Genomic DNA, 24,208 nt, shown 5'->3' on the forward strand with positions numbered 1-24,208 from the left:
AGAGGCTGCTATAAGTTGCTGAGTGGTGTTAGGGCTGTTGTAAGTAGCCGAATGGTGTAAGGTGTAATGCTGTGACATAGCTGAGTTTTTGTAGTTGTGTAGTGCCCTCTTAAAAATGTTACACTAGTCTGAACTGGGTGTAACAGATTTGACTATGTTGTGGTGCTTGTGTTGCACAATCCTTATTGAGTGGTTGTAAGAGGGCTTACATGTGATTAGTGAGTGTTAAATTGATGCTTATGTGGTTCGTGGTGTTGTGAAATCAGCAGTAGTGTGAATAAGAACAAGGCGTCTGCACCCACTGTGGTGTTTAGGGGTTGCTATAGGTGCTGGAACATCAAATTTTGAATTACAGTAGTCAGCTTGTTGCTGAGAATTCAGGTTAGAGGAAACTGTGAAAGAGTACAATGGCAACAATAGGAGATGGGTTTAATGATCAGAAACAAAGTGTGGTGATTTCCCCTGACTACCTAATGTGTACAGATGACCTCAATTAAACTGAATGGGGAGAACTATGTTCCATGGGCTAAATCAGTGGAAGTTTTCCTCAAGGCAGAGGAAAGTGAAGCACATAAAAGATGAGAAACCACCAGCTGATTCCCCAGGGTTTGATGATTGGGAACAAGAAGATGCTCAAATCATGACTTGGCTATGGAACAGTATGGAACCCAAAATTAGTGCCAACTTCACGTTTCTTGATACAGCTAAGGATATATGGGAACATGCTAAGAAGTTGTATTCTGGACAAGATAATACAACAAGAGTATATCAACTTTATCAGGAGTACTTTGATTTGCAACAATGAAACAAAACACTAGAAGAGTACTATGCTTGCATGAAGAATATAAGGAATGAACTCAATGTCTATCATTCCCTCACTCCAGATACTAAAGTTCAGCAACAGCAAAGGGAACAACTAGATGTTACAAGATTCTTGGTGGGGCTGAAATCGGAGTATGAACCAGTTAGAGCCCAAATATTAGGGAGCTCCACCCTTCCTACACTTGAGGAAGTATTCTCACGGCTTCGCAGAATTTCTTTGGACAGACAGAGAATCCCACACAGTCTGATAGATCAGCACTTGTGACGGTTAGAGGAGGTGGACACAGTACAAGAGGGGGAGGACATGTCTCCTGAGGAGGCCGTGGTAGTTCCATGATTGGTCAGGGTGGTCGTGACTCAGGGGGAGGCCGTGGCAGAGGGAAGAATAACTCTACAAGGAAGTGTACTCATTGTGGCAGGGAAGGACACACAGTGAATTTCTGTTATGACCTACATGGTCCTCCCTCTAAATGGGCTAATCATGCTATAGTAGGTGAGGTTGATATCAGTGACAGTAAACAGGCAGACCGAACTCCTCCCACATCTACATGTAATTTTGGGTGGGAGATGGTGAGTGTACCGTATGATGAGTATGAACGGTTCCTTCAAACTACTTCATAGCATACCACTGCCACACTTGCCCACTCAGGTATTGCTTGCATGTCATCTAAAACATCTCATTGGATTATTGACTCTAGAGCCTTAGATCATATGACCGGGACTCCAGGTGTGTTCTCTTCTCTTTCTGAAACCTCCACATCACAAACTGTTACACTTTCCAATGGGTCCTCATCTCCCATCTGTGGTGTTGGTAATGTTGACATGGCTTTTGTGCCCTTATCATCTGTTTTATATGTACCTAAGTTTCCATTCAATCTTATGTCTGTTAGTAAAATAACCAAAGTTCTTAACTGTTCTGTTACCTTATTTCCTTTCACTTGTGTTTTTCAGGATCTCAAGATGGGGAAGAAGATTTGTGGGGGGCATGAAGCTAGTGGATTGTATTATCTTGATGATGGTAGATTTTCAATTGCTCTTCAGACTTCACTTACTCCTCTACAATGTCATTGCCGAATGGGACATCCATCTCTTAAGGCTCTCAAGATATTAGTTCCGTCATTGAGTCATTTGAAGGTTTTGCAATGTGAGTCATGTCAGTTTGGAAACATCGTCGTGTGTCCTTCAGTCCAAGAGCTGAGAGTCGTATGTTGAATCCTTTTTCTTTGGTTCATTCAGATGTTTGGGTTCCAATCAAAATAGAGTCTTATAATGGGTACAAGTATTTTGTCTCCTTTATTGATGATTGTTCAAAAATGACATGGGTTTACTTAATGAAAGAAAGAAGTGAATTATTTTCCATTTTTCAAAAATTTCATGCTGAAATACGCACACAATTTGGTGTTCCAATCAAAGTTCTCCGTTCAGATAATGGTCATGAATACTTTCTTACTTCATTTCAATAGCATTTAGAATAGCATGGCATTATTCATCAGACCTCATGTGCATTCACCCCTCAACAAAATGGGGTAGCTGAATGGAAGAACCGTCAGCTTCTTGAAACTGCTCGGTCTATTCTTCACCATATGAATGTTCCTAAAAGGTTTTGGAGTGATATTGTACTTGTTGCATGTTTCCTCATTAATCGGATGCCCTCTTTAATTCTTCATGGCCGGCCCCTCTTCTCTATCTTGTTTCCCACTTTATCTCCATTTCCATTAACTCTTCGTGTCTTTGGTTGTGTGCGCTTTCTCCACAATCTGAGTCCTGGAATAGACAAGCTAGATGCACGCTCAATTAAATGTGTCTTGCTTGGCTACTCTCGGACTCAAAAATGGTACTAGTGTTATAATCCCATTACCCGAAAGTGCTATGTCTGCCCTGATGCCACCTTTTTTGAGTTTGTACCCTTCTCAAGTCCTGAAGCACCTTCGTCTCCACCCTTACTTCCTCTTCCTGTCAGTGATCCAGTTCTAGATGTTGTTGTTGGAGTAGACTCATCGCCTCATTCAGTGCAGATCACCACCGAACAACCATCGATCCGACAAGTGTATACACGTCGAACAACACCGGCCCCTCCTCCAGCTTCTACCTCATCTGCGGATCCTCTCATGGCTCCTATTGCTGAACCTTCCGACCTTGACCTACCCGTTGCCTTACGGAAAGGTAAACGCAGTTCTACCCTCCATCCCATTTCCAATTTTGTTTCATTATCTCGTCTTTTTACCTCACATCGCCAGTTTGTTTCACTTTTGTCCTCTGTTCCCATACCTAACAATGTTCAAGAAGCTCTTAGTTCACCTAGATGGCGGCAAGCAATGGAGGAGGAACTTTTTGCTCTTCAACATACTCAAACGTGGGAACTTACTACTCTCCCACCTGGTAAGCATGTTGTAGGTTGTAAATGGGTGTATACTGTGAAATACTTGCCAGATGGTAGTGTGGAGGGTCTGAAGGCCAAACTTGTTGCTAAAGGTTATTCACAGTTGTATGGAGTGGACTAAATGTAGACATTCTCTCTAGTGGCTAAGATTGGTTCTGTTCGTGTACTAATTTCCCTGGCAGTTATGTTTGATTGGCTTCTGTTTCAGCTTGACATGAAAAATGCCTTCTTCCATGGTGATCTGGTGGAGGAGGTATATATGGAGCAACCACTTGGGTTTGCTGCTCAGGGGGAGGATGGTATAGTGTGCAGACTGAAGAAGCAATTTATGGGTTGAAGCAATCACCACGTGCTTGGTTCGGGAAGTTCAGCGAAGTGGTAAAGAGTTTTGGAATGAAGCAATGCCCGGTTGATCACTCAGTGTTCAACTATGACTCAGAAGCAGGGAAGATCTTATTAGTGGTCTATGTGGATGATATTGTCATTATCGGCAGTGATAAATTGGGGATTGGCAAACTAAAGGTATTTCTGCAAAATCATTTTCAAACAAAAGACCTTGGAACATTAAAGTATTTCTTGGGAATAGAAGTTGCCAAGTCAAAACAAGGTTTAAATTTGTGCCAAAGGAAATATGTTCTTGATCTACTTGAAGAAATAGGACTGTTAGGTGCAAAACCGGCTGAGACCCCTATGGAACCAAATGTTAAGTTGAGTAGTTATACAGGAGAAGTATTTGAAGATCCTAAAAGGTATAGACGACTAGTGGGAAAGCTGAACTGTCTGACTATCACGAGACCCGACATCTCCTTTGCAGTCAGTGTGGTGAGCCAATTCTTGCAGAACCCTCGTATGCTTCACTGGGATGCAGTTCTTAGAATTGTAAGGTATCTGAAAGGAGGTCTAGGCCGTTGGTTGTTGTATAAACCAGGAGGAAAATTTGAAGTAGTTGGGTATACAGATGCAAACTGGGCAGGCTTAGTGAATGACAGAAGATCTACTACAGGCTATTGCACATTTGTTGTAGGAAATCTTGTGACATGGAAGAGTAAAAACCAGACGGTTGTGGCCAGAAGCAGTGTTGAAGCCAAGCATAGGGTCATGGCACACACTACCTATGAATTAGTGTGGTTGAGAAATCTCCTACAAGAAATTGGGTTTCACATGGATAAACCTATGAGATTGTACTGTGACAATCAAGCTGCACTCCATATCTCATCCAACCCTGTCTTTCATGAGAGAACAAAGCACATAGAGGTTGATTGCCACTTTGTGAGGGAGGAGGTTCTTGCTGGAGAGATAAATACAGAACATGTGGGCTCAAATGATCAGTGGGCAGATTTGTTTACAAAAGCTCTAAGCTCAGGGAAAGTGAACTATCTATGTAACAAGCTGGGATTATATGACATATATTCTCCATCTTGAGGGGGAGTGTTAGAGTGAGCCGAATAGGGGTAGTTTAGTCATCTTATGTTTGTTAATCAGTTTGCTTATGTGGCAGTCTTATTAAAGACACTCTGCCCCACACTTAAGTAAGGGTAGTTTATTCTTTGTAAAGGTCATTAGAATCTAATAAAGATTAAGGGAGTCGACTGTATGGGGAGTCCCTCAGATTTCGGCAGACCCTTATTTTCTTTTTCTTCTTCTCTTCTTTTTCCTCTTCTTCTTCCTTCTCTTCCTGGTTTGGGTTACTGTAGCAGCATTCGAAACAATATCATATATACTCTCCAGCTTGAGGGGGAGTGTTAGTGTCGAGTATGTAGGGGTATTTCTGTCTTTGTGCTTATGTTTGGGTGTTGATGTGTAAGCTTATGTTAGATCTAATGTCCCCAACTTAAGTAGGGGCACATGTGACTTTTCCACAATATTTTAGTAATATAAAATAAATCTGGCCGAATGGGAGGGTTGATTTTTCTCTCATTCAAACCAGACCTTTTCCTCCTTGTCTTCTCTTCTACTCTTCTCCTTTCTCTCTCTCTCTTCTCTCTTTTCCTTGACTGTTATCAGTATAACAGGCAGGCCGAACTCTAATACTTATCAAAGAAAAATATCAAGAAACGTTCCTTTTTTTCTTAACCGATAAAATATCAAGTAATACAAAATGGGATTTATGCTTTATTTAGGACTAAGTGGACATATTGTAAATATGGAAAATTAATGCAAAGCATTCACTGCATTATTCTTAGTTAGCATAGGGAATTAAAGTCATAACTTTCTGTTCATTTTCCCTAAAATATAATGTAGAGCAATTGTTTTTCCTTTTAAGTTGCCTAGATGAGCACCTAAGTTGTTGGGTGTGCACCTTTAAGGAAACCCCAAATCATTTTCTGGACTTAATGCTCACTGTCCAGTTCTGGTTGATTACAATATGCGGAGAAGCTTGATGGTCCATCATATGTTCTGTACCTTTTGCAGAAATGGATAGATACAGCTCCTAATGGATGTTTACATCTACCAGCACCCAATGTATTCATTCCCACTGATTTGTCACTTAAAGATGTGCAAAGGAAGGTACAGTCAAAACATCACATATCATTTCTTTGTATACCTTCTTATTTATGAAGTATTTTTTTCAAATGACATGATTTTTTCTGGCCTTCAATCAGGATAAATATCCGGTTCTGTTAAGGAAGTCAGCTTATTCAAGGTTATGGTATAAGCCTGACACAATGTTCTTTACCCCAAAGGCATATATTAAGATAGATTTCAACTGTCCCTATGCAAGCCACTCTCCTGAGGCAGAAGTTCTTACTGATATCTTCACGCAGCTGTTAATGGACTATTTGAATGAATATGGTAAGCTTTTTAGTGTGTATAAAATGAAATTATAAGTTTTTACATGACTGCCATTGTTTCTGAATTTCGGTAACATCACTATGTTTTGTTTCACTGGAAGTGAATATATTTTTTTTTGTCTCTTGCATAAAGCTTAATATCTAAATTATACATGCTACTTTTCTTTCATTTTAATGATTTTCTTGAACCCGTCTGATTCACTCCTTTAAGTTAAATTTCTTGAGGGGAAGATCTTACTTTATTCTGTATCTTTCAGCTTATGATGCTCAAGTTGCTGGTCTTCACTATACCATAAACTCGACAGATACTGGTTTCCAGGTTACTCATTTTTTACATTCTATAAGGATTATATTTTGTGTGATGAATGTGTGTGTTTAATGGCAGAGTAGTTATTATTTCCAAAATTTTTTACTGTCTTTTTTTGTTTTATTTTTCCCAAATTTGTTTCTTATGGTCTAAATAAGTTTTGTACTTGAGTGGTTCTAACACTTTGACTAGAATTCTAATATGGTTAGATCTTTGGCCAGTTTTATTTTATTGGGACAAATAACATGAATTTTTATTAGTAAAGTAAAAATAGATAATTATTAGCCTGAACCAGAAAGAAAGGCCTGACTGTTGAGAAAGCAACAATCTACATAAATAATAGGACCTCCTAGTATAATCTCCCATAACCACTAAGAGCGTACACAGAGAGCATAAATAAGAAGTATAATGGTACATGGGTCAGAATTATTACACCCCAATTGAGTTCTCTATTCCCCACAGCAAACCTATCAAAGTATTCTGCAACCTGATCATGGTTGAAAGCAAGAGAGTTAGTCAACCTTGGGACCCAGCAAAAAGACATGTTGACTTCGAAATCTGGATGCAAATGAAGGGATGGGAGATCCATCATATGGATGGTCGAAGCCTGTAGGAAGGTTAGGCGAAATTTCAAAAATTTCTTTACTCTCATCCAGGAATCATATTCCCAATTTAGAAAACTACATTTTCAAGGTTCGTTCTTGTAACCAAACCGGACCAAATCTGAAACCATGATTAGGGGGGATATACCTGATACGGAATCCACGCAAAAAGAACACCCAAAGAGTGTACCAAATCCTCCTTCCACTGAAGATGACACGGCTTAGGATGAGGCAAAATCAGCAGGTAGTTCTTCACCAAGAACCTTTGATTCTTCAGCAAGAATCGAATGGGGGTAGTGAGCATAGCTTCAGAGTTGTTTCTTTTAGCAAGAAACAATATCAAGATCAAATCTTGATCAGTTTCAAGAATTGGAGGTCGAACAGGGTAGGACAGCAAGAACAGGGAGAAAAAGAATTGAAGGCAAAAACCAGACAAACCGAGTTGTCTTTTGTAATGTCTATGTGTCTTTTTCAGATATTTATAGCCTTAAAGAGACAACCTCCAATCTAAACTCTTTAAGTGATAAGGATAATCCCTTATCTTATCTGCAATTCAAGATCAGCTTATTCCTAATCAAATTAGGAGTTCCCTGATCCAAATCTTTATTTGGATCTAGACTCTTTAAGTGGATAAAAGTTTTCTTCTTATCCTTATCTACTGATCCAAACCCATATCCACCCCAATTTAATTAATCCAATTAACCCAGTTTGAAATGGGCTTTAGGCCCATTAAGCTTTTAGGCTCCCTTTTAATGTTGGCTAGTTTGGCTCTCTTTGTATGGTGTGGGACCCTAACATTGATTTACACATCAGCCACATGGGTTCAGCCTAGCCTCTGTTACAAGGCCTGGCCGAATTCACTATTAAATATAGTGAACCATTGAGTCCATCACCATGGACTCTTAATGGGCCCAACATTTACACTAAATGGTCCTTGGATCCAGCCTTCTTATGAAGGCCCAAGGATTGTGGGCAAATGCAAGATTAGCCCATCAGGTATAACCCTCAATGGTCTTACACTTAACCTCTTAGCCCTTAATGATCAAACACTGCCCGACAAGAGGGGACCTCTCCCTTGGCTACAAGGTACAGTGTTGCACTCTCTACTCACATGGATCCTAGGAATTAAAACTTTTTGCAAACAATTTGTGAAACCATAATATATAAGTATATCTTTATATAAATATATTTTGCAAAACCAAATTTCAAACACATTTGAAATTCACTTCTGGCAGTTTAGGTTTTCATCAGAGAGAGTGCATTTCCCCGATCATTCACTTTGTTCGACAAAGGGGCTGATCATGTCACTATGATCACCCACTTAGATGAATTCTTGGACTGTCCCAACATACCCAGGTTTTGACCCCCTCTAAGGATCCCATTGATTGGCACATCAAAGACAGCCCAATCCAACACCTTGTGCAGTATCATAATCGAGTCTAGGGGTCAGGTGTAATATTCCAATTTTGCCCATCTATCTCCAAGGTCCAAGGCAATACTGGAATTTGGTCCGATTCAGGGTTTCAAGAAAACCCACACTGCATGTACCTCAGGTCTCACCCTAGCAGCTGAGACAAACCACCCCAACCAACTTGGCGGTACATCAGTTTCTACCTTGGCAGGATAAATCTCCCCAGATCTATTCCACAGTTGTGGTTCTAAACTAACACGAGTCTCATATATGTCCAGTTTAAGGGTAATACATAGAAACATACCACAATAACATGAATCAAATATGTACTTTATTCATTTACAATAAATGTCATAATGTACATCAAGCTGATTGGAGCTAAGGGCATACACTGTCTAACAGCAAAAGACTTAGCTTCTTTAATCAAATGTGGTAGAGTCCAAGGGCCTCCAAAATGGCAATGCATGCGCCCCATTAGTTACTTGTGAGTCTCTCTCTACCTCAATCTGATCATGGTCAAAAGTAAACTTCAGCTTCAAACCCTGCACCTGCATTGAGATCTAAACTCTAATAGATTCTCCAAGACCAATCGTTTTGTAATAGAAAACCATGGCTAACCTTCCCTTTACTACTTCTAAAGGCGCATCCCAAACTTAAAAGGCTTGGGTATTCAATGGAGCTTCCATCATAGTGTAATTTGAGATTTCTACTAGGAAAGGAATCTAATCCTGCACTGACATTTGATTTTAAGTAGAAAGGATGGCTACTACCTGCCAACAATACAGCTGAAGCAAGTATTTTTATAGAAAGATATTTTTTTGTTGGTTGGGGTTTGATGTTGGTTTGATCTGATGGTGTGTCAAATGAGATGATGTTTGAAGTTAAAAAGTTGTTTCAGTGAGTTGATGTTGGTCTGGGTTTGATCTGATTTTCAGCCTTTATTTGGTTTTGGTGTTTATATTTTTAGGAGGGTCTCTTTTGGCTGAGTTTGAGGGATTGGAATTGGGTTTTATTACAAGTTTTGGTGTTTATGTCTTTAAGCTTGATATGTGTTTTCTTTTTTTTAAGAGATCAAGGATTTGTATTAAATCATAAAAGAGTCCCAGGTACATTGAGGATCTGCACAGTGGAAAATACAGAAGTATATGTTAAGTGTCATGGTATAGGTATGCATGCGCAAAAAGGAGTATCAAATGAGAGGTCAGAATGATGTGATACACCCCTCTCCTCTATACCTTGCAATGTATATCTACAGTGTCAAGCATTTTATTAGAAGTTGTAATTTTCTTGCTTCCTCCTGTTCCCTATATCCTCACACACAGGATTGTCAAGGCTGCTACCATCAAAGTTTAATTTTATGAAGCTTTCTTCTGGGGGCTTCCAGTCTACCACAGGTTTGTCCTTAACTAAGGAAGAATTTGCAACAGATTCCCAGTTTCTCCATGTGTCCTCAAAGGAGAAAAGTGAGAATAAATCCAAAGGACAAAAAGAAGGTTCTTTTGTCCCCCTCCAGATCTTGAGCACCTTCACTTTCTATTAGAATTTGCTGTTCTTGATCATTGGACAACGTTTCCACCTTATATTCTCTCTCCAGGAAATATTTATTCTAGTGTTCATCCATGTTTGTTAGCATTATTGGAAAGTCTTATCTTAGAATTTTTATTGTAGTAGGTAAATCAACTTAGGAGGCCTTTATGTTCCTAAATTTGCACCAAAAAAGTTAATTTGCTGAGGATGATGTAGGATCGTGATTTTACTGATGTTCTAAGCATTATCCTTTTCCACCTGCTTTGCTAATTTATTTACTGTTTTTTTATCAACGCCAATTTATTTATTTTTCTTGTAAATGCATCTGCATTTTTTACTAACTTTTCTTGCTTTCATTTTTAGGTGATTGTGTTGGGTTATAATCACAAAATGAGGATCTTGTTAGAAACTGTAGTTCAAAAAATTGCTGAGTTTAAAGTAAAACCAGACAGATTTTCTGTGATCAAGGCAAGTGGATGGCTTCTTGTTGTTATGTCTTATTGCTTATTGTTTAATTCCCGATTTTTTATTTTTACTTTATTTATTTTTTACTTTTCATCTTGTTATATCTTATTGCTTAGATGTCTATGACGGTTCCCCTTTCTCAGAATCTACTGCACAGATGCACACCGGCACCCCCATGCCTGTCAAGTGCACAGCAATTAATGCAGCTCAATCAGCTTCAAATAGGAATTCTGCTAATAAATGGACTAGTGCTTCCTTTGGTACTTTTCAATACCATAGGGGCTAGTACTTAATTTCCCATGTCAATAAAGGACCATTGCCCCATGATGGTCCTGCCCAGCCAGGGTCTTGGGAGTAGACTGGATAAAGACCTAACCTTTGGCATTTTTGCACAAATTGGATTCTCGCAGAGTAGAATCCACATTGTCATGCTTGTCAGCCAGAGATTGCACCGTAATGCTAAGCGATATCTCTTTTGTTATATTAACTTGTATAAATGTTTATAATTGTTCATTTGAAGTGTCATGCCTATATCCTCGATTTTGTTACAACTCCTCCATTTTTCCATCATTCTGGATTATTTATCATGTGCATTTGACTTATTTGTTATTATAGTTATCCAAAATTTGCATCCATTGTTTTGTCAAATGCATATATACATGAAGCTAGATACTTGTAAATGCTTTTAAATGGTGTTATATCTTGATACTCCTATTAAGGTTGATCTCACCTTTTTATGTGTTTAATCATGATGAGTGATAATATATTTTCTGAGTGCTAACTTTCTATTAATGACATCAAAGATACTTTAGTGGGGATATGGGGAAAACTGGATAAATAGAGGTGATGTGTCTTGAAACACTTCTTGATCTCATTGAATAGGTAATTGAAAAAACTTTTTTTTGGTATTACATAGTACACATTACAAGAGGATTAAGGGGTGGGGACAGAGTAGGATGCATGTGATGTTGACTGGTCTTATCTTGGATAGCCTGCAGTTGCGTGGGTTTGATCCCATGCCTCCATATTTGGAGGGACGCCAAGTGACCGTCTGAGCTACTAGGTCATTTGCTAATTGAAAAAAGCTTTTGAAGAAACCATGCTCAGCTCACACTTGGGGTGGAAGAGAAGTGATTAGACTGCAACTTCAACTTTTCAAAATTCTATTTCTAATATGTTTTAGTCTTTAGCAAGATACTTGAAATTCTTTTAACCCTTAACAATGATTAGGAAGCCTATATTCCTGCCATACCAATAGACTAGAAAATTGTGAAGAATCCTGATGTTGTACCTTAGTCCTATAATCCTTGTTGTACACTACCATAGTATTCTTTCTTTCTTATTTTCTCTTAGAAGAAAACCAGACTTTGAGAGTGTGGCAATGAGGGTTTAGAGTATGAGAGTTTCGAACCTGCACTCACTCTAACACCCTAACACTATTTTATTATGTTAAATTTGAATAATTACAAAGGGTGCCCTTAGTTGGGCAAAAAAATTACAAAGAACATAAAATAGGAAAGATGGGCCCAAAATAAGGCCCATTACAGAAATGAACATAAACAGTAAGAAATAATAAACAACCTATGGGCCATTCGGCCCATCTTCTCTACACTCCCCCTCAAACTGAGCATAGATGTCAATCAAGCCAAGCTTGCCAGTATCATGCTGAAGTTTAGCCTTGGGAATGCCCTTGGTGAGGAAATCTGCTAATTGTCCTTCAGAGGTGATGAAAGGTAGACACACTTCACCAGAAGCCACTCTTTCTCGAATGAAGTGTCTGTCAACTTCAATATGCTTGGTTTTGTCATGTTGTACTGGGTTGTGAGCAATGTTGATGGCGGCCTGATTATCACAGTATAACATCATTGGCTTATCATGCTCAATCCTCAGTTCCTCCATTAATGATTTTAGCCACAATAGTTCAGAAACTCCATGTGCCATGGCCCTGTATTCTGCTTCTGCTGAAGACCGAGCAATAACCGATTGTTTCTTGCTTCTCCAAGAAACAACATTACCAGCCACCAAGCTGCAATACCCAGAAGTAGATCTTCTGTCATCAATGTTTTCGGCCCAATCAGCATCGGTGTAGGCTTCAAGTTTCATATGACCATGTTTGGCAAACAGAAATCCCTTTCTTGGGGAGCCCTTCAAATAACACAGGATTCGATCTGCTGCTGCCATATGAGTGTCTCGGGGAGCATGCATGAATTGGCTAATGCAACTGACAGCATATGAAATATCTGGCTGTCATGCATAGGTACAGAAGTTACCCAAGAAGTCTCTGGAAGACTCCTTTGTCTTCTAACAATGTCCCATCTGGAAGACTCCTTTGTCTTCTAACAATGTCCCATCTGAGGTAGAGAGTTTATGACTCATATCAATAGGAGTAGCAACTGGTCTACCACCCATCTTCCCAGTTTCAGAGAGCAAGTCAAGAACATACTTCCTTTGGGAGATAAGAATCCCATCCTTGGATCGAGCAACTTCTATGCCAAGAAAGTATCTCAATTCCCCCAAATCTTCAAACTCTGTATGAAGGAAAGATTTGAGATCATGAATTCCTGAAACATCATTATCAGTCACTACAATATCATCTACATACACAATGAGGTATACTGCCAGAGGTCCACTCCTCTTCACAAAAAGAGTATGATCAAACAGTGTCTGCGCATAGCCAAAGTTAACAAGTGTTGTTCTAAATCTCTCAAACCATGCTCTAGGGGACTGTTTTAGTCCATAAACGGATTTCTTTAGCCTGCATACCTTTCCTTTCATATATGTTCCATACATCCTTGGAGGAAGAGACATATAAACCTTCTCATGTAATTCACCATTCAGAAATGCATTCTTCACATCCAATTGATAAAGGGGCCAGTCAAAGTGAGTAGCTAAAGATAGAAGAACCCTCACAGATGTCATCTTAGCAACAGGTGCAAAGGTCTCCAGATAATCAATCCCATGTGTCTGTATATAGCCTTTCGCAACCAACCTGGCCTTATACCTTTCAATGGTGCCATCAGCTCGATATTTGATAGTAAAGACCCACTTGCAACCAACTGGATCCTTCCCTTCAGGCAAATCAACCACTTCCCATGTGTCATTCTTGTGTAGGGCATCAATTTCAAATCTCATAGCATCCCTCCATTCTGGAATATTAAGAGCTTCTGACATAGACCTGGGAATAGGGTTGGAGGAAATAGAAGAGAGATAGGCAAAGTATGAAGGTGAAAGTAACTTGTAAGAAAGGTGTTTGGAAATGCAGTGTGCAGTGCACGTCCGTTTTCCTTTCCTAACAGCAATGAGAATATCAAGGTCAGGGAAGGATGGCTCCAAGGGTGCTGAAACAGTTACCTGTTGTCTCGTCTGTGACTGGAAGTGTATGAGGCTCATGTGTTGTAAGGGAAACAACCTGTTCATTTCTAGATCTTTGCCTTTGATACACCTTGGGATTGTGGACAGGACGAGGAGGTAAAGGAGGAAGAACACTGGGACATGGAGAATGGAACGACTGATCCCCCCCTTGATTCATTTGAAAGAGAAGCAGACTCATCAAAAGACTCAACTAAGACGGGAAGAGGAAAAGCAAACACCTGTGACAAATCCTCCCCCTGTGGACAATGTCCTTCCGGAGAGGAGGCATAAAAGGGAGAAAGCTCATCAAAAGTGACATCCATTGTAACACACCGAGTGCCAGTCTTCGGATCAAAACAACAGCAACCCTTTTGTGTGGGGGAATAACCAAGGAAGATACACTTATGGGCTTTTGGTTCAAATTTATGCCTTTGGACACTTGGAACATGTACATAACAGGTGCAGCCAAAGACATGAAGAGGAATAGAAAAAAAAGGTCATTGTCCGAATGAAGGAGATTGAAGGGAAACTTAAACCCTAAAACCCTGGATGGCATACGGTTTATAAGGTAGGTAGCAGTGAGAACGGCATCACCCCAAAACCTTGTAGGAACATGTGAGGCAAACAGTATACTTCTTGCAACTTCAACAATATGCATATTTTTCCTTTCAGCAACTTTATTCTGTTATGGGGTCCTAACATAGGAGCTTTGATGAATAACCTCCATGTCAGAGAGATAGCAGGATAAGTTCTTCTCAAAATATTCTTTTGCATTGTCAGATCTGAAAATTTTAATCTTGGTTTCAAATTGGGTTAGAACAAATTCATGGAATTGCCTTACAAGTCTTGGAACTTCATCACGGGATTTCATCAGGAATATCCAAGTGAACCGAGAAAAGTCATCAATAAACAAGATAAAATATTTGTAGTCACCCATAGAGGGTAAGTGGTAAGGCCTCCACACATCAGAGTGCACAATATTAAAAGGAAAAGATCTTTTATTGCTCAAAGGATAATTGTTTCTACAATGCTTTGATAACTCACAAGATTCACAATGAAGACTGGACAAACTAATTCCCTTAAACAGTTCAGGTATTAGATGACTCAAGGCAGATAATGACAGATGACCCAAACGACGATGACACAACATAATCCGACTAATAGACTTTGAAGAAACAGACCTAAAAGCAACATTCCCAAGAGGATCAGGGCATTGTCCCGGAGTATCAAGCAGGTATATTCCGTTCGCCTCATGGCCACTCCCAATCACCTTCTGAGACTCCAGATCTTGAAAAACACAGTAGGAAGGAAAGAAGGTTACACAACAGTTTAATGACTTGGTTAAACTACTTACAGACAACAAATTTGTGTTCAGTTTAGGTACATGAAGGGCAGAAGGTAAGAATAAGGAATCTGTAGCCTTGATGGTTCCCTTGCCAGAAATAGGGGCAAGTGAACTATCGGCTAAAGTGATTTTATCACGTCCAGGAAGCAAATCATATGAAACAAACAAGGTAGAAAAGTTGGTCATATGATCAGAAGCACCCGAGTCAATAATCCAAGGGATCTTAAGATTACCTGAAGTGGTTGCATGGTTAGTAGAAGCCCTTATATCTGAATGAGCAAATGTAGAAGAAGCTGAATTTCCTGAAGGATTGGAAGAAGAAGTCACGCCTTCTAGATGACTGATCATCTTCCCAAACCTTTCATATTTTGATTTCATGGCTGCCAACTATGCCCAAGTAGACATCTCTTCAATATAGCACTTATCACTATCTGGACCAGTAGCCACATTTGCACTCCCTGTCCTTTTACTATCATGTTTTTTCTGAAACTGAATGATGTAATTTGCAGCACTTGTCTTTGGTGTGCTTTGGCTTCTTGCAGTACTCACATACAATCTCTTTCTTCCCAAGGCCACTAGAAGCCCCAGCAACCCCTTTGGGTTCAACCCCCATATTCACCAAGTGTTCACAAATACCAGCCCCTTGAACCTGGACAGCCCTTCTACTCTCTTCATTGCTTACCAAAGCATATGCTTGTGACAATGAAACACTTTCCTTGGATAAAATATTCTGTTTTGTGATGTCATATTTTGGGTTTAGTCCGGTTAAGAACTCAAACACCCTGTTTCTTTCAACTAGTTTCCTGTAGGTCTCTGCCTCATTGGTGGTGTCCCTAGTTATAGCTTCTATTAGATCAATTCCTTGCCACAGAGACTTCTGGGTTGAGAATTTCTCCCCCTGCCTTAAATTGTTCACATCACTTCTCAATTTATAGGCTCTAGCTATATTTAGTTTCTGGGAATAGATTTTTGCAACACTGTCCCGGATTTCCTTTGCTGAATTCATCCATAGATAGTGTTGGCTAATCTGTGGCTGCATTGAGTTCACAAGCCACCCAATAATAGTATAATTCTCTTGCATCCACTTCTCATAGGATGGATCATCCTCTGGGGGAGCATTCTTGCTTCCGGAGATAAACCCCCACTTTCCTCTACTACATATATAAATCTTTACCGATTGTGACCATGCCAGATAGTTGGTTCCATCCAGCTTAATTGTGGTCACAGTCAATAAAGAATCAACTGGAGTTCCCCGAACTTGTCCAAATTCAGCAACATTCTTCCTCTCAATCTCTCAGGAGTCCGTCTTGTAAACACTTCAAATAAGGTTTCATTCAACTTCTACTAGTGTACTGAATGAGAATGAGCTAGGACTGTGTAAAATCAGCCTCAAACACAGCAATACACAAGGTCAAACCACACCCGGAAGCTGTGAGAACCAAGCTTGGTAGCAGCATGTTGCTACACAGAGAAGGCCCCAACAAGTGCCCTAAAAAAGAGCAAAAAGAGTCCGTAGTGATTAAGGGGCCTTTTTACGAACACTGTGTGGACAGCAGAGAAGGCCCCACAGTCAACAAGTGAGAAACACCTCAGGAGTAGTCCGTACAGGACCAAAAAACAACCAAACAGAAGCAAGAACTTGCACCACTGAATCCAAAGAGGTTTTGGCAGCTTGACAGTCCCAAAAAGGGAGAAAACAAACCCAGAAATCTCTGGGTTAAACCAGATTAACCACAGCCGAACAGCTGTACAGTTTCAAGGGAACTTCGAACACTTCAACAGTCCCCAAAACAGAAATATAACTCAGAAATAACTGAGTGCAACTTACAATCTCATTAATCTCTGATTTGAGCTCCAAATCAGGAACCGAACAGTCCTTTTCTCTGATTCTTCCTGGTCACCGAACCACTCTCCAAGAGATTAAGGTCTTGGGCACCCTCCAATGACCTCTAAGAATCAGGCGACACGAGCTGAAGCTTCCAGCCCTAGACACTCTCATGCAGTCGGCTGGACTACACCCACATGCGAACCTACGCCAAGTTCAGGCCTGCTCTGATATCATGAAGAAAACCAGACTTTGAGAGTGTGGCAATGAGGGTTTAGAGTATGAGAGTTTCGAACCTGCTCTCACTCTAACACCCTAACGCTATTTTATTAAGTTAAATTTGAATAATTACGGGGGCCCTTAGTTGGGCAAAAAATTACAAAGAACATAACATAGGAAAGATGGGCTCAGAATAAGGCCCATTACAGAAAGGAACATAGACAGTAAGAAAGAATAAACAGCCTATGGACCATTCGGCCCATCTTTCTACACTCTTCTTTGCCCGACAAGGGCCTTTCTGTAAATACTTGTATGGTTTAAGCAGACTGGTAGTCCACACTGGTGATCTATGGAAGACAGATAAAGAAACACCTCCTCAAGGATTTTGAACAAGCATAAGCTATTTAGTACTTCACAACCGCTTCTAAAACTCAAATTCCAGTTTAACCCATTAGGATGCACAGATATAAGGGATGAGGTAGGTTGCTTTTGAAAGTGGATATTGCATATAAATTTGGAATCATATCTTTCAAAGGACAATTCCTTATCAAGTATCCTCCCTAAACTTTACCCTACTACCATTGCAAGCATCATACCTGATATGGTTTAAGCAGACAAGATGGACCAAAGAGTTTGCTTTCCACAGTGAGTTTAAGAGTAACTCTACCATTCAAGCCTGCATACTGGCCATTAACCATCTTGCCATATATGCTCAATAAATCAGTATCTTTCTCCTTGTTTCCATTCTGTTATGATTTCTGTGACTACTACCACATTCTCTTTTTCCTTTTTTTTTTTCTTTTAGCTTGGGTTGTTTTTATTTTCTAATAGACATGCAAAATACATGTGATATTTTTTAAAATAACAAAGGTTTAACATTATGGTGGGAATATAGCACTAATACCATTTTTACTGACAGGTTTGGAACACAAGTGCTATTCATTCTTAAGTTAATATTGTTCAGAAATGTTCATTAAATATCATTAGTTGGCATTTATATTTTTTGTGATCTTATAGTTTATATCAGTGTACCTTTTAAAAAATTTCTGCAGTAGCTATTGGCCTATTGCTATTTTTAATAATCTGTTATATCTTTTTAATATGTAAATATATTTGGTACATGATCGTTTCAATGATAAAATCAATACAAACAAAAAGATTTAGCACAGATGTATGATATATAAACATTGGAACAATCATTTTTTTAGAAATTTAAGAGAATTATCTAAACTTTTATAAAATTTTGCAAATCCATTCTAAATCAAACTTTCCATGGATCAGTAAGCCTTTAATGTCACATCAGGCCTCTCTTGGCCTGAAGCAGGAGACTCCCAAGTACTTGTACAATGGATAAAAAAAGATTTTTCACTTTTTCCATTGAATCCTTAACTCTTCTCATTTCACACTTTAGAAGAACGTGCTGAAGTTTGATGGTTTGGAGAAAGTGAAGGAAATGTGAACTACCAATGACCACCATGATTTACACCCCTGTAGAAAACTGTTATTCAGACCTCTTATTCATAATCATCTTTTTATTAGAGAAATGCATGAATGTGTAATGAAACTTGAGCTTTTATTTTGAAAAGGCAAGAACAGTTTTTATTTGTAACCATCTCTATTAGTACTCTGTCAGCATCCTTCTGGATAGCAAGACTTTTTCTGATTCATTAATGAAATCCTTATTTCTGTTTGTTATTAAAAAAAAATGATGGATGAGTAGTAAAACTAGAAATGTGAATGCTTTGAATGTGTGATGGAACTTTAGCCTTTATTGTGAAAAGACAGGAACTGTTTATATTTGTAACCGTCTCTATTAGTACCCTGTCAGCATCCTTCTGGATAGAAAGGCTTTTTCTGATTCATTAATGAAATCATTTTTGCTGTTTAATATGGGTGTAAAGTTTTCAAAGAAAATGTTGGGGAGATTGTTGGTCCTTAGTTTTGTTTGGAGGTGTTCCCTCAACACCTCTGTAGGTTGTAATCGCCTTTTCTTTTTATTGAATTTTCTTTTTACTATCAAAAAACAAACTAGAAAGGGCAGGGTTAATGAAATCATATGAAGGAACTTAGGAGTAGCTCCAATAGGTGATAAAATGAGAGACTAGATTGAGATGGTTTGGTCACATGCATAGAAGACCATCTGGATCACTGAAAAGGACTTAGGTGGAAGTAATAAGAAATGATTTAAGAAGATATGGCACTGAACGGAACTGAATGGAAAACAAGGATTCATTTAGCCCACCTCATATAGTTGGGACAAGGCTTACATGATGATTAGACAGGATTTTGCATTTCCATAGAACCTTTAGGCTATGCTTGGTTTGAAGGAAAAGGTCTGGAAAGGAAAGGAAAGGCAGGGAAACCCATACAAGGTTTGTAAAGGTTTCCCTACCTTTCCCTTCCTTTCCCTACTTTTTCCTTCAAATCAAACATAGCGTTAGAGAATTAAGACACTGTTGTACTAGTATTAACTATTAAGGTAGTATTGAAACTTCCAATTTTGAAGAATTGATTTTTAAATCTTTACAACCATCCTTTTGAAGAAACCATAAGGAATGGTTGAACAGTTCTGTCTATAATTTTGAGCTATAATTTATTAACATGATGGCTCAGATGTAAAAAAAATGCACTCACTGGGCACTGCCTAATCCATGTAGATTTCATTGGTTTGTTTTCTCAGGGCGAAATAATTTGGTTTCCCAGAGATGGTCTAGAAATATTTTTTCTTTATGGTAGTTTCAGGGTTAAAGTCCTTACAACTCACAAAGCATCATATTTTGCATGCTGAAAATCTAGATGAGGCAAGTAACTAACACCCTTCATGTCTTTCTTTAATCAGGAAGGTGTGACAAAGGAGTATGAAAATTTCAAGTTTCAACAACCATATCTACAGGCTTTGTACTACTGCTCTATAATTCTAGAGGATCACTCATGGCCTTTGAATGAAAAATTTGAAGTTCTTCCACATCTTGAAGCTGATGACCTTGCAAAACTTTCACCCGTGATGCTCTCAAAGGCCTTCTTGGAATGTTACATTGCAGGTTCACATAATTTTTATAAATTTAGTTTATTGTTTAATGGCTATGACATGTATGCCTTCTCTAGATACTTAACACCCAAATTGTTTTTATCAGGAAATTTTGATCCAAATGAAGCAGAATCAGTGATCAAGCATATTGAAGATATTTTCTTCAAGTGTCCCCAGCCTGTATGCAAGCATTTGTCCCCTTCCGAGCATTTGGCAACTAGAATTATTAAGCTTGAAAGGGGTATTAATTACTTCTACCCTGTTGAAGGCCTAAATCAAAGTGATGAGAACTCTGCATTAGTCCACTATATTCAGGTATATACCAAAAAGAAATATGTTTGTAAGTGGGATAATTATTATGCATTACTTTTAACAAGGTTTGAAAATACATTCAAGGAAATTTCAGTTCTAAAAAGTGGGAAACCCATGAGAGGTTTCAAAAGAAATACAAAATCTATAAGTTGAACTTGATGAAATGTTGAATGAGTGTATGTAATGTGTAAAGAAAGGGTTAGGTATTAGAAGCTTACTTAACCATGTAGGGCTTGGCACTTATATGCTTGTAATTCGTTCTTTCTTTTACAAATATATAAAATTTTATTGACAACAATTAAAAGAAATAATTTGGTGTTGATTCTGAAAATTAAATTTTGCTCTAATTGATATGTAGGTTCACCAAGATGACTTGGTGTTGAATGTGAAACTTCAACTGTTTGCCTTTATTGCAAAGCAACCAGCTTTCCACCAGCTCCGTTCAGTTGAGCAACTTGGATACATTACTGTGCTTATGCAGAGGTACATCTCGCACTCCTGCTTTTTCCCAAACTTCATTTTTCACAATGTCAATACTGTTTGCATCAAAACTGTTGATTTTTTCCACATGTAGGAATGATTCTGGTATTCGAGGAGTGCAATTTATTATCCAATCAACAGTAAAGGTATTATAAGATATCTTTTCACAATATCCTCTCTTTCATTTCAATTACCATTTTCTTTTCTATAAATATATCAATGTTGACTTTGACAGGATCCACGGGAGGTAGATTTGAGAGTTGAGGCATTTCTTAAAGTGTTTGAGGGCAAACTTAATGAGATGACATATGACGAATTCAAGGTTAGGTTTTCTCTTCCTTCTGGATCATTAACAAGACCAAGATTTCTTAAGAGAGGCAGTATGAAAAAACGGTCCTAAATCTCTATAGTTGAGAACATAGTTTTCAAGGCACCAAGGCGAGGCTAGGCAACACGGTGCCTTGTCACCTAGTCGCCGCAATGGATTCTTTTTTAAGTAAAAATCCTATATCCTAGGGTAGCTCCATAGGTTTCATAGCAACTAGCAACCATATTCCCTTCATAATTATCCATAATTTTCATAAGAAGAGTATAAATTTCATGTTAATGTATAGAAAATCAACATGCTCATGAGAAGAAAAGAAGAAAAGAAAATGCAGAAAATATAGGGGTTGAACCCATATTTTTGTTAAAAGAAGAATATGTATTGATCGGACAAAATTTTAAGTTTTTCCTTACTTATTGGTTCAGGTTTTGAAGTCTTTGAGGGTTCAAGACAGAATTTGCCTGTGTTTGATTAAACCCTAACAAATAAGAAAATAATAAAAAGATACTAGTATATAAAGTTATAAACACACCAACTGGATTAATTCTATACATTTAATAAATGGCATTATTATGTAATGTTAAGAAAAAAAAAAGTTTTCCAATTTACTTTCTAAAGAGTGTAATTGTTTGCAGGATTAAATCATCTAAAAAGATTTGTGATCCATGTCCATCATACTTGTAGTTCATCTATTTCAATGGTTTTATTTGATGGCTTTCTGTTTTGACAGCATTTAGGTTGCCAATACAAGGGTCTCTTCTAATCATCATGATATTAGGCCTAACATAGTTCTTATAGTATATCTTAAATCTGTCTTGATGTTGCAACTTTCTTTAGGAACTAATTTTCTTACTTGGATCTTTTATATAAATGGGGATTCTAGCAAGCAACAAATCAGCACCTGACCTCATTGTCACTAAAATGAGAAAACTGACATGGTGGGACTTGTAAGAAAGCATATCAATCCCGTCTTTTAGCGTGTCTTTGGGCAATGTAAAACAGCATTGCTTGCTATCATTATTCTTACAACAAAATAATATTATTTATTTGTAACTACTGTTTTAAGAGGGCTTCCCTATCTCATTGAATTTCAGAAAGTTTTACCGTGTTTAAGTCACAGATCTGTCTACATACTTACATTTTTCTTTTTTTATTAAACAGAGCAACGTGAATGCCCTCATAGATATGAAACTTGAAAGGCATAAGAATTTGAGAGAAGAATCTTCATTTTACTGGCGAGAAATTGTTGATGGTACCCTCAAATTTGACAGGAAAGAATCTGAGGTAAGAATATATTACTTCACAAATATGGTGTGAGGATCAACCTTATGTTAGTGCATTGCAACTAAATCCTAATTTAAAATTATTGGGTGTAAGTGAGGATTAGGTTTTAAAATCACATTATTTGGCCCTGTTAAGCTATCTTACTGAAAGTAAACTCCCCTATCTTCTCTTTTCAAATCCTAGTAATTCTTATATGTCATCCTTGTTTGGCCATTCAACTGGACTGTAGACCAGGTTGGATCAGATATCAAGTCCACCAGTCACCAAAATTGGGATCTATGTAGTTGAATGGCCATTTGATTATGGCTGAAGTGGCTAAACTGAATTGACTTATTGCTTTCTCCTTTAGTTGATAAAATAATTATACAATATAATATTTTTTAATATAGTAACCAATGCGACATTCTATTCAGACATTGAGGAGCTCAAAACCTACTTAACGACTTGTGGGCTAGGAGACTGCAATATGTCACAGTTTAGCCATTCTTGCTACTACTGTTGTTTTCAAAGCTTTACTTTGCAGTGTCCATGTTTGCAACATCCTGCTTTTATTATTGTAGGATTCTTTTAAATTTCAATTATGAGTTACTGGCCGGATGTTACCATGTATGGTTGAGATCTGACCAGTTCTGCAGTTCCTTAAACAGATCTATAGGAAACCCAAATTCCAAAACCTTGCTTAGATCCAAGATGCACAAAAGAAAACTCTTTGGACTGCATATCATGTTGAATGGTTATAAATCCCTGCATGCCAAATGGAACAAATGAAAATAAAATAAAATACCTCACGATCTAGTTACAGCATACTGCATCCACGACCAAACAACTTAATCTGGAAACAGTTGGTAACTTCAGTCACTTGTGGCAATAAACAGGTTGCAGCATTGAAGCAGCTGACTCAACGAGAGTTGATAGATTTCTTCAATGAGTACATAAAGGTGGGTGCACCTCGCAAAAAGACACTCAGCGTACAGGTATATGGGGGTTCACATTCTGATGGCTATAAATTAGCCAAAAGTGAACCTGTTCAACTACAAGCTGTTCGAATTGACGACATTTTCAGCTTCAGAAGATCACGACCTTTATATGGCTCTTTCAAAGGAGGCTTAGGTCATATGAAACTATAGATGCTTCAACCAGGTTGTACAGTAATTGAAAGAGCATTCATTGATGTTGCACTACTCATGGAGTGTTATAAAGCATGGGAAATATTGGTCGTAATGCCACTAACAGATCGCAATCACCCCATAAGGCTTCTCTCCTTCATTACATTAAATCAAAGCACTACCTTGTAATCATATGGTTGTACATTTTCGAATGTAGGGGAATATCGATCTGAACTGAGTTACATTTAGCCTTTAAGAACGCACTAGTGAAATACCACAGTTCTCATCTTGTGTATGCGGATGCCAAATATTTCTCTGGTGTACTTTTAATATCTTTTTCTATTCATGTTTTGAAATTGTTACGATAAATGTGAATTGTCAATTCTTGTGGAAAGAATCTGAACCTTCTTATAGTTGCTGAATATGAAATTACAAAATTCGTTTTTTCTGTGACAAGAATTCTTATTGTTGTGTCAAATTTGAGAATACCAAGTGGCAGATAAGATAGGATCATGGGAAGTAAGTTTCACTGACATAACTACTGTTTGGTCTGACCAAACTATTGTCAGCGAATTCGAATTAGCTGAACGCTTTAGCTGTTCGGCAGGCTGTGGAACCAATGATGAG

The 24,208-nt window shown here is 38.3% G+C and overlaps 1 protein-coding gene across 1 annotated transcript in view; it reads left to right on the top strand.

Annotated features, from left to right (window-relative positions):
- Positions 1 to 24,040, top strand: part of LOC148844873 (insulin-degrading enzyme-like 1, peroxisomal) — a 121,827-nt gene extending 97,787 nt beyond the window's left edge. The window contains exons 17-27 of the mRNA XM_088954776.1: positions 5,615 to 5,710; positions 5,806 to 5,995; positions 6,252 to 6,313; positions 10,205 to 10,313; positions 19,890 to 20,087; positions 20,181 to 20,389; positions 20,745 to 20,869; positions 20,961 to 21,012; positions 21,102 to 21,188; positions 22,353 to 22,475; positions 23,351 to 24,040. Coding sequence (XP_088810902.1) covers positions 5,615 to 5,710; positions 5,806 to 5,995; positions 6,252 to 6,313; positions 10,205 to 10,313; positions 19,890 to 20,087; positions 20,181 to 20,389; positions 20,745 to 20,869; positions 20,961 to 21,012; positions 21,102 to 21,188; positions 22,353 to 22,475; positions 23,351 to 23,602 — 1,503 coding nt within the window. The 3' untranslated portion in view covers positions 23,603 to 24,040. The remainder of the gene's footprint in view (positions 1 to 5,614; positions 5,711 to 5,805; positions 5,996 to 6,251; positions 6,314 to 10,204; positions 10,314 to 19,889; positions 20,088 to 20,180; positions 20,390 to 20,744; positions 20,870 to 20,960; positions 21,013 to 21,101; positions 21,189 to 22,352; positions 22,476 to 23,350) is intronic.
- The last annotated feature ends 168 nt before the right edge of the window (positions 24,041 to 24,208 follow it).

Source organism: Nelumbo lutea, chromosome 7 (assembly GCF_056320005.1).
Source record: "Nelumbo lutea isolate HS-2025 chromosome 7, American lotus-T2T, whole genome shotgun sequence".
In the NCBI taxonomy this organism is placed as follows: domain Eukaryota; kingdom Viridiplantae; phylum Streptophyta; class Magnoliopsida; order Proteales; family Nelumbonaceae; genus Nelumbo; species Nelumbo lutea.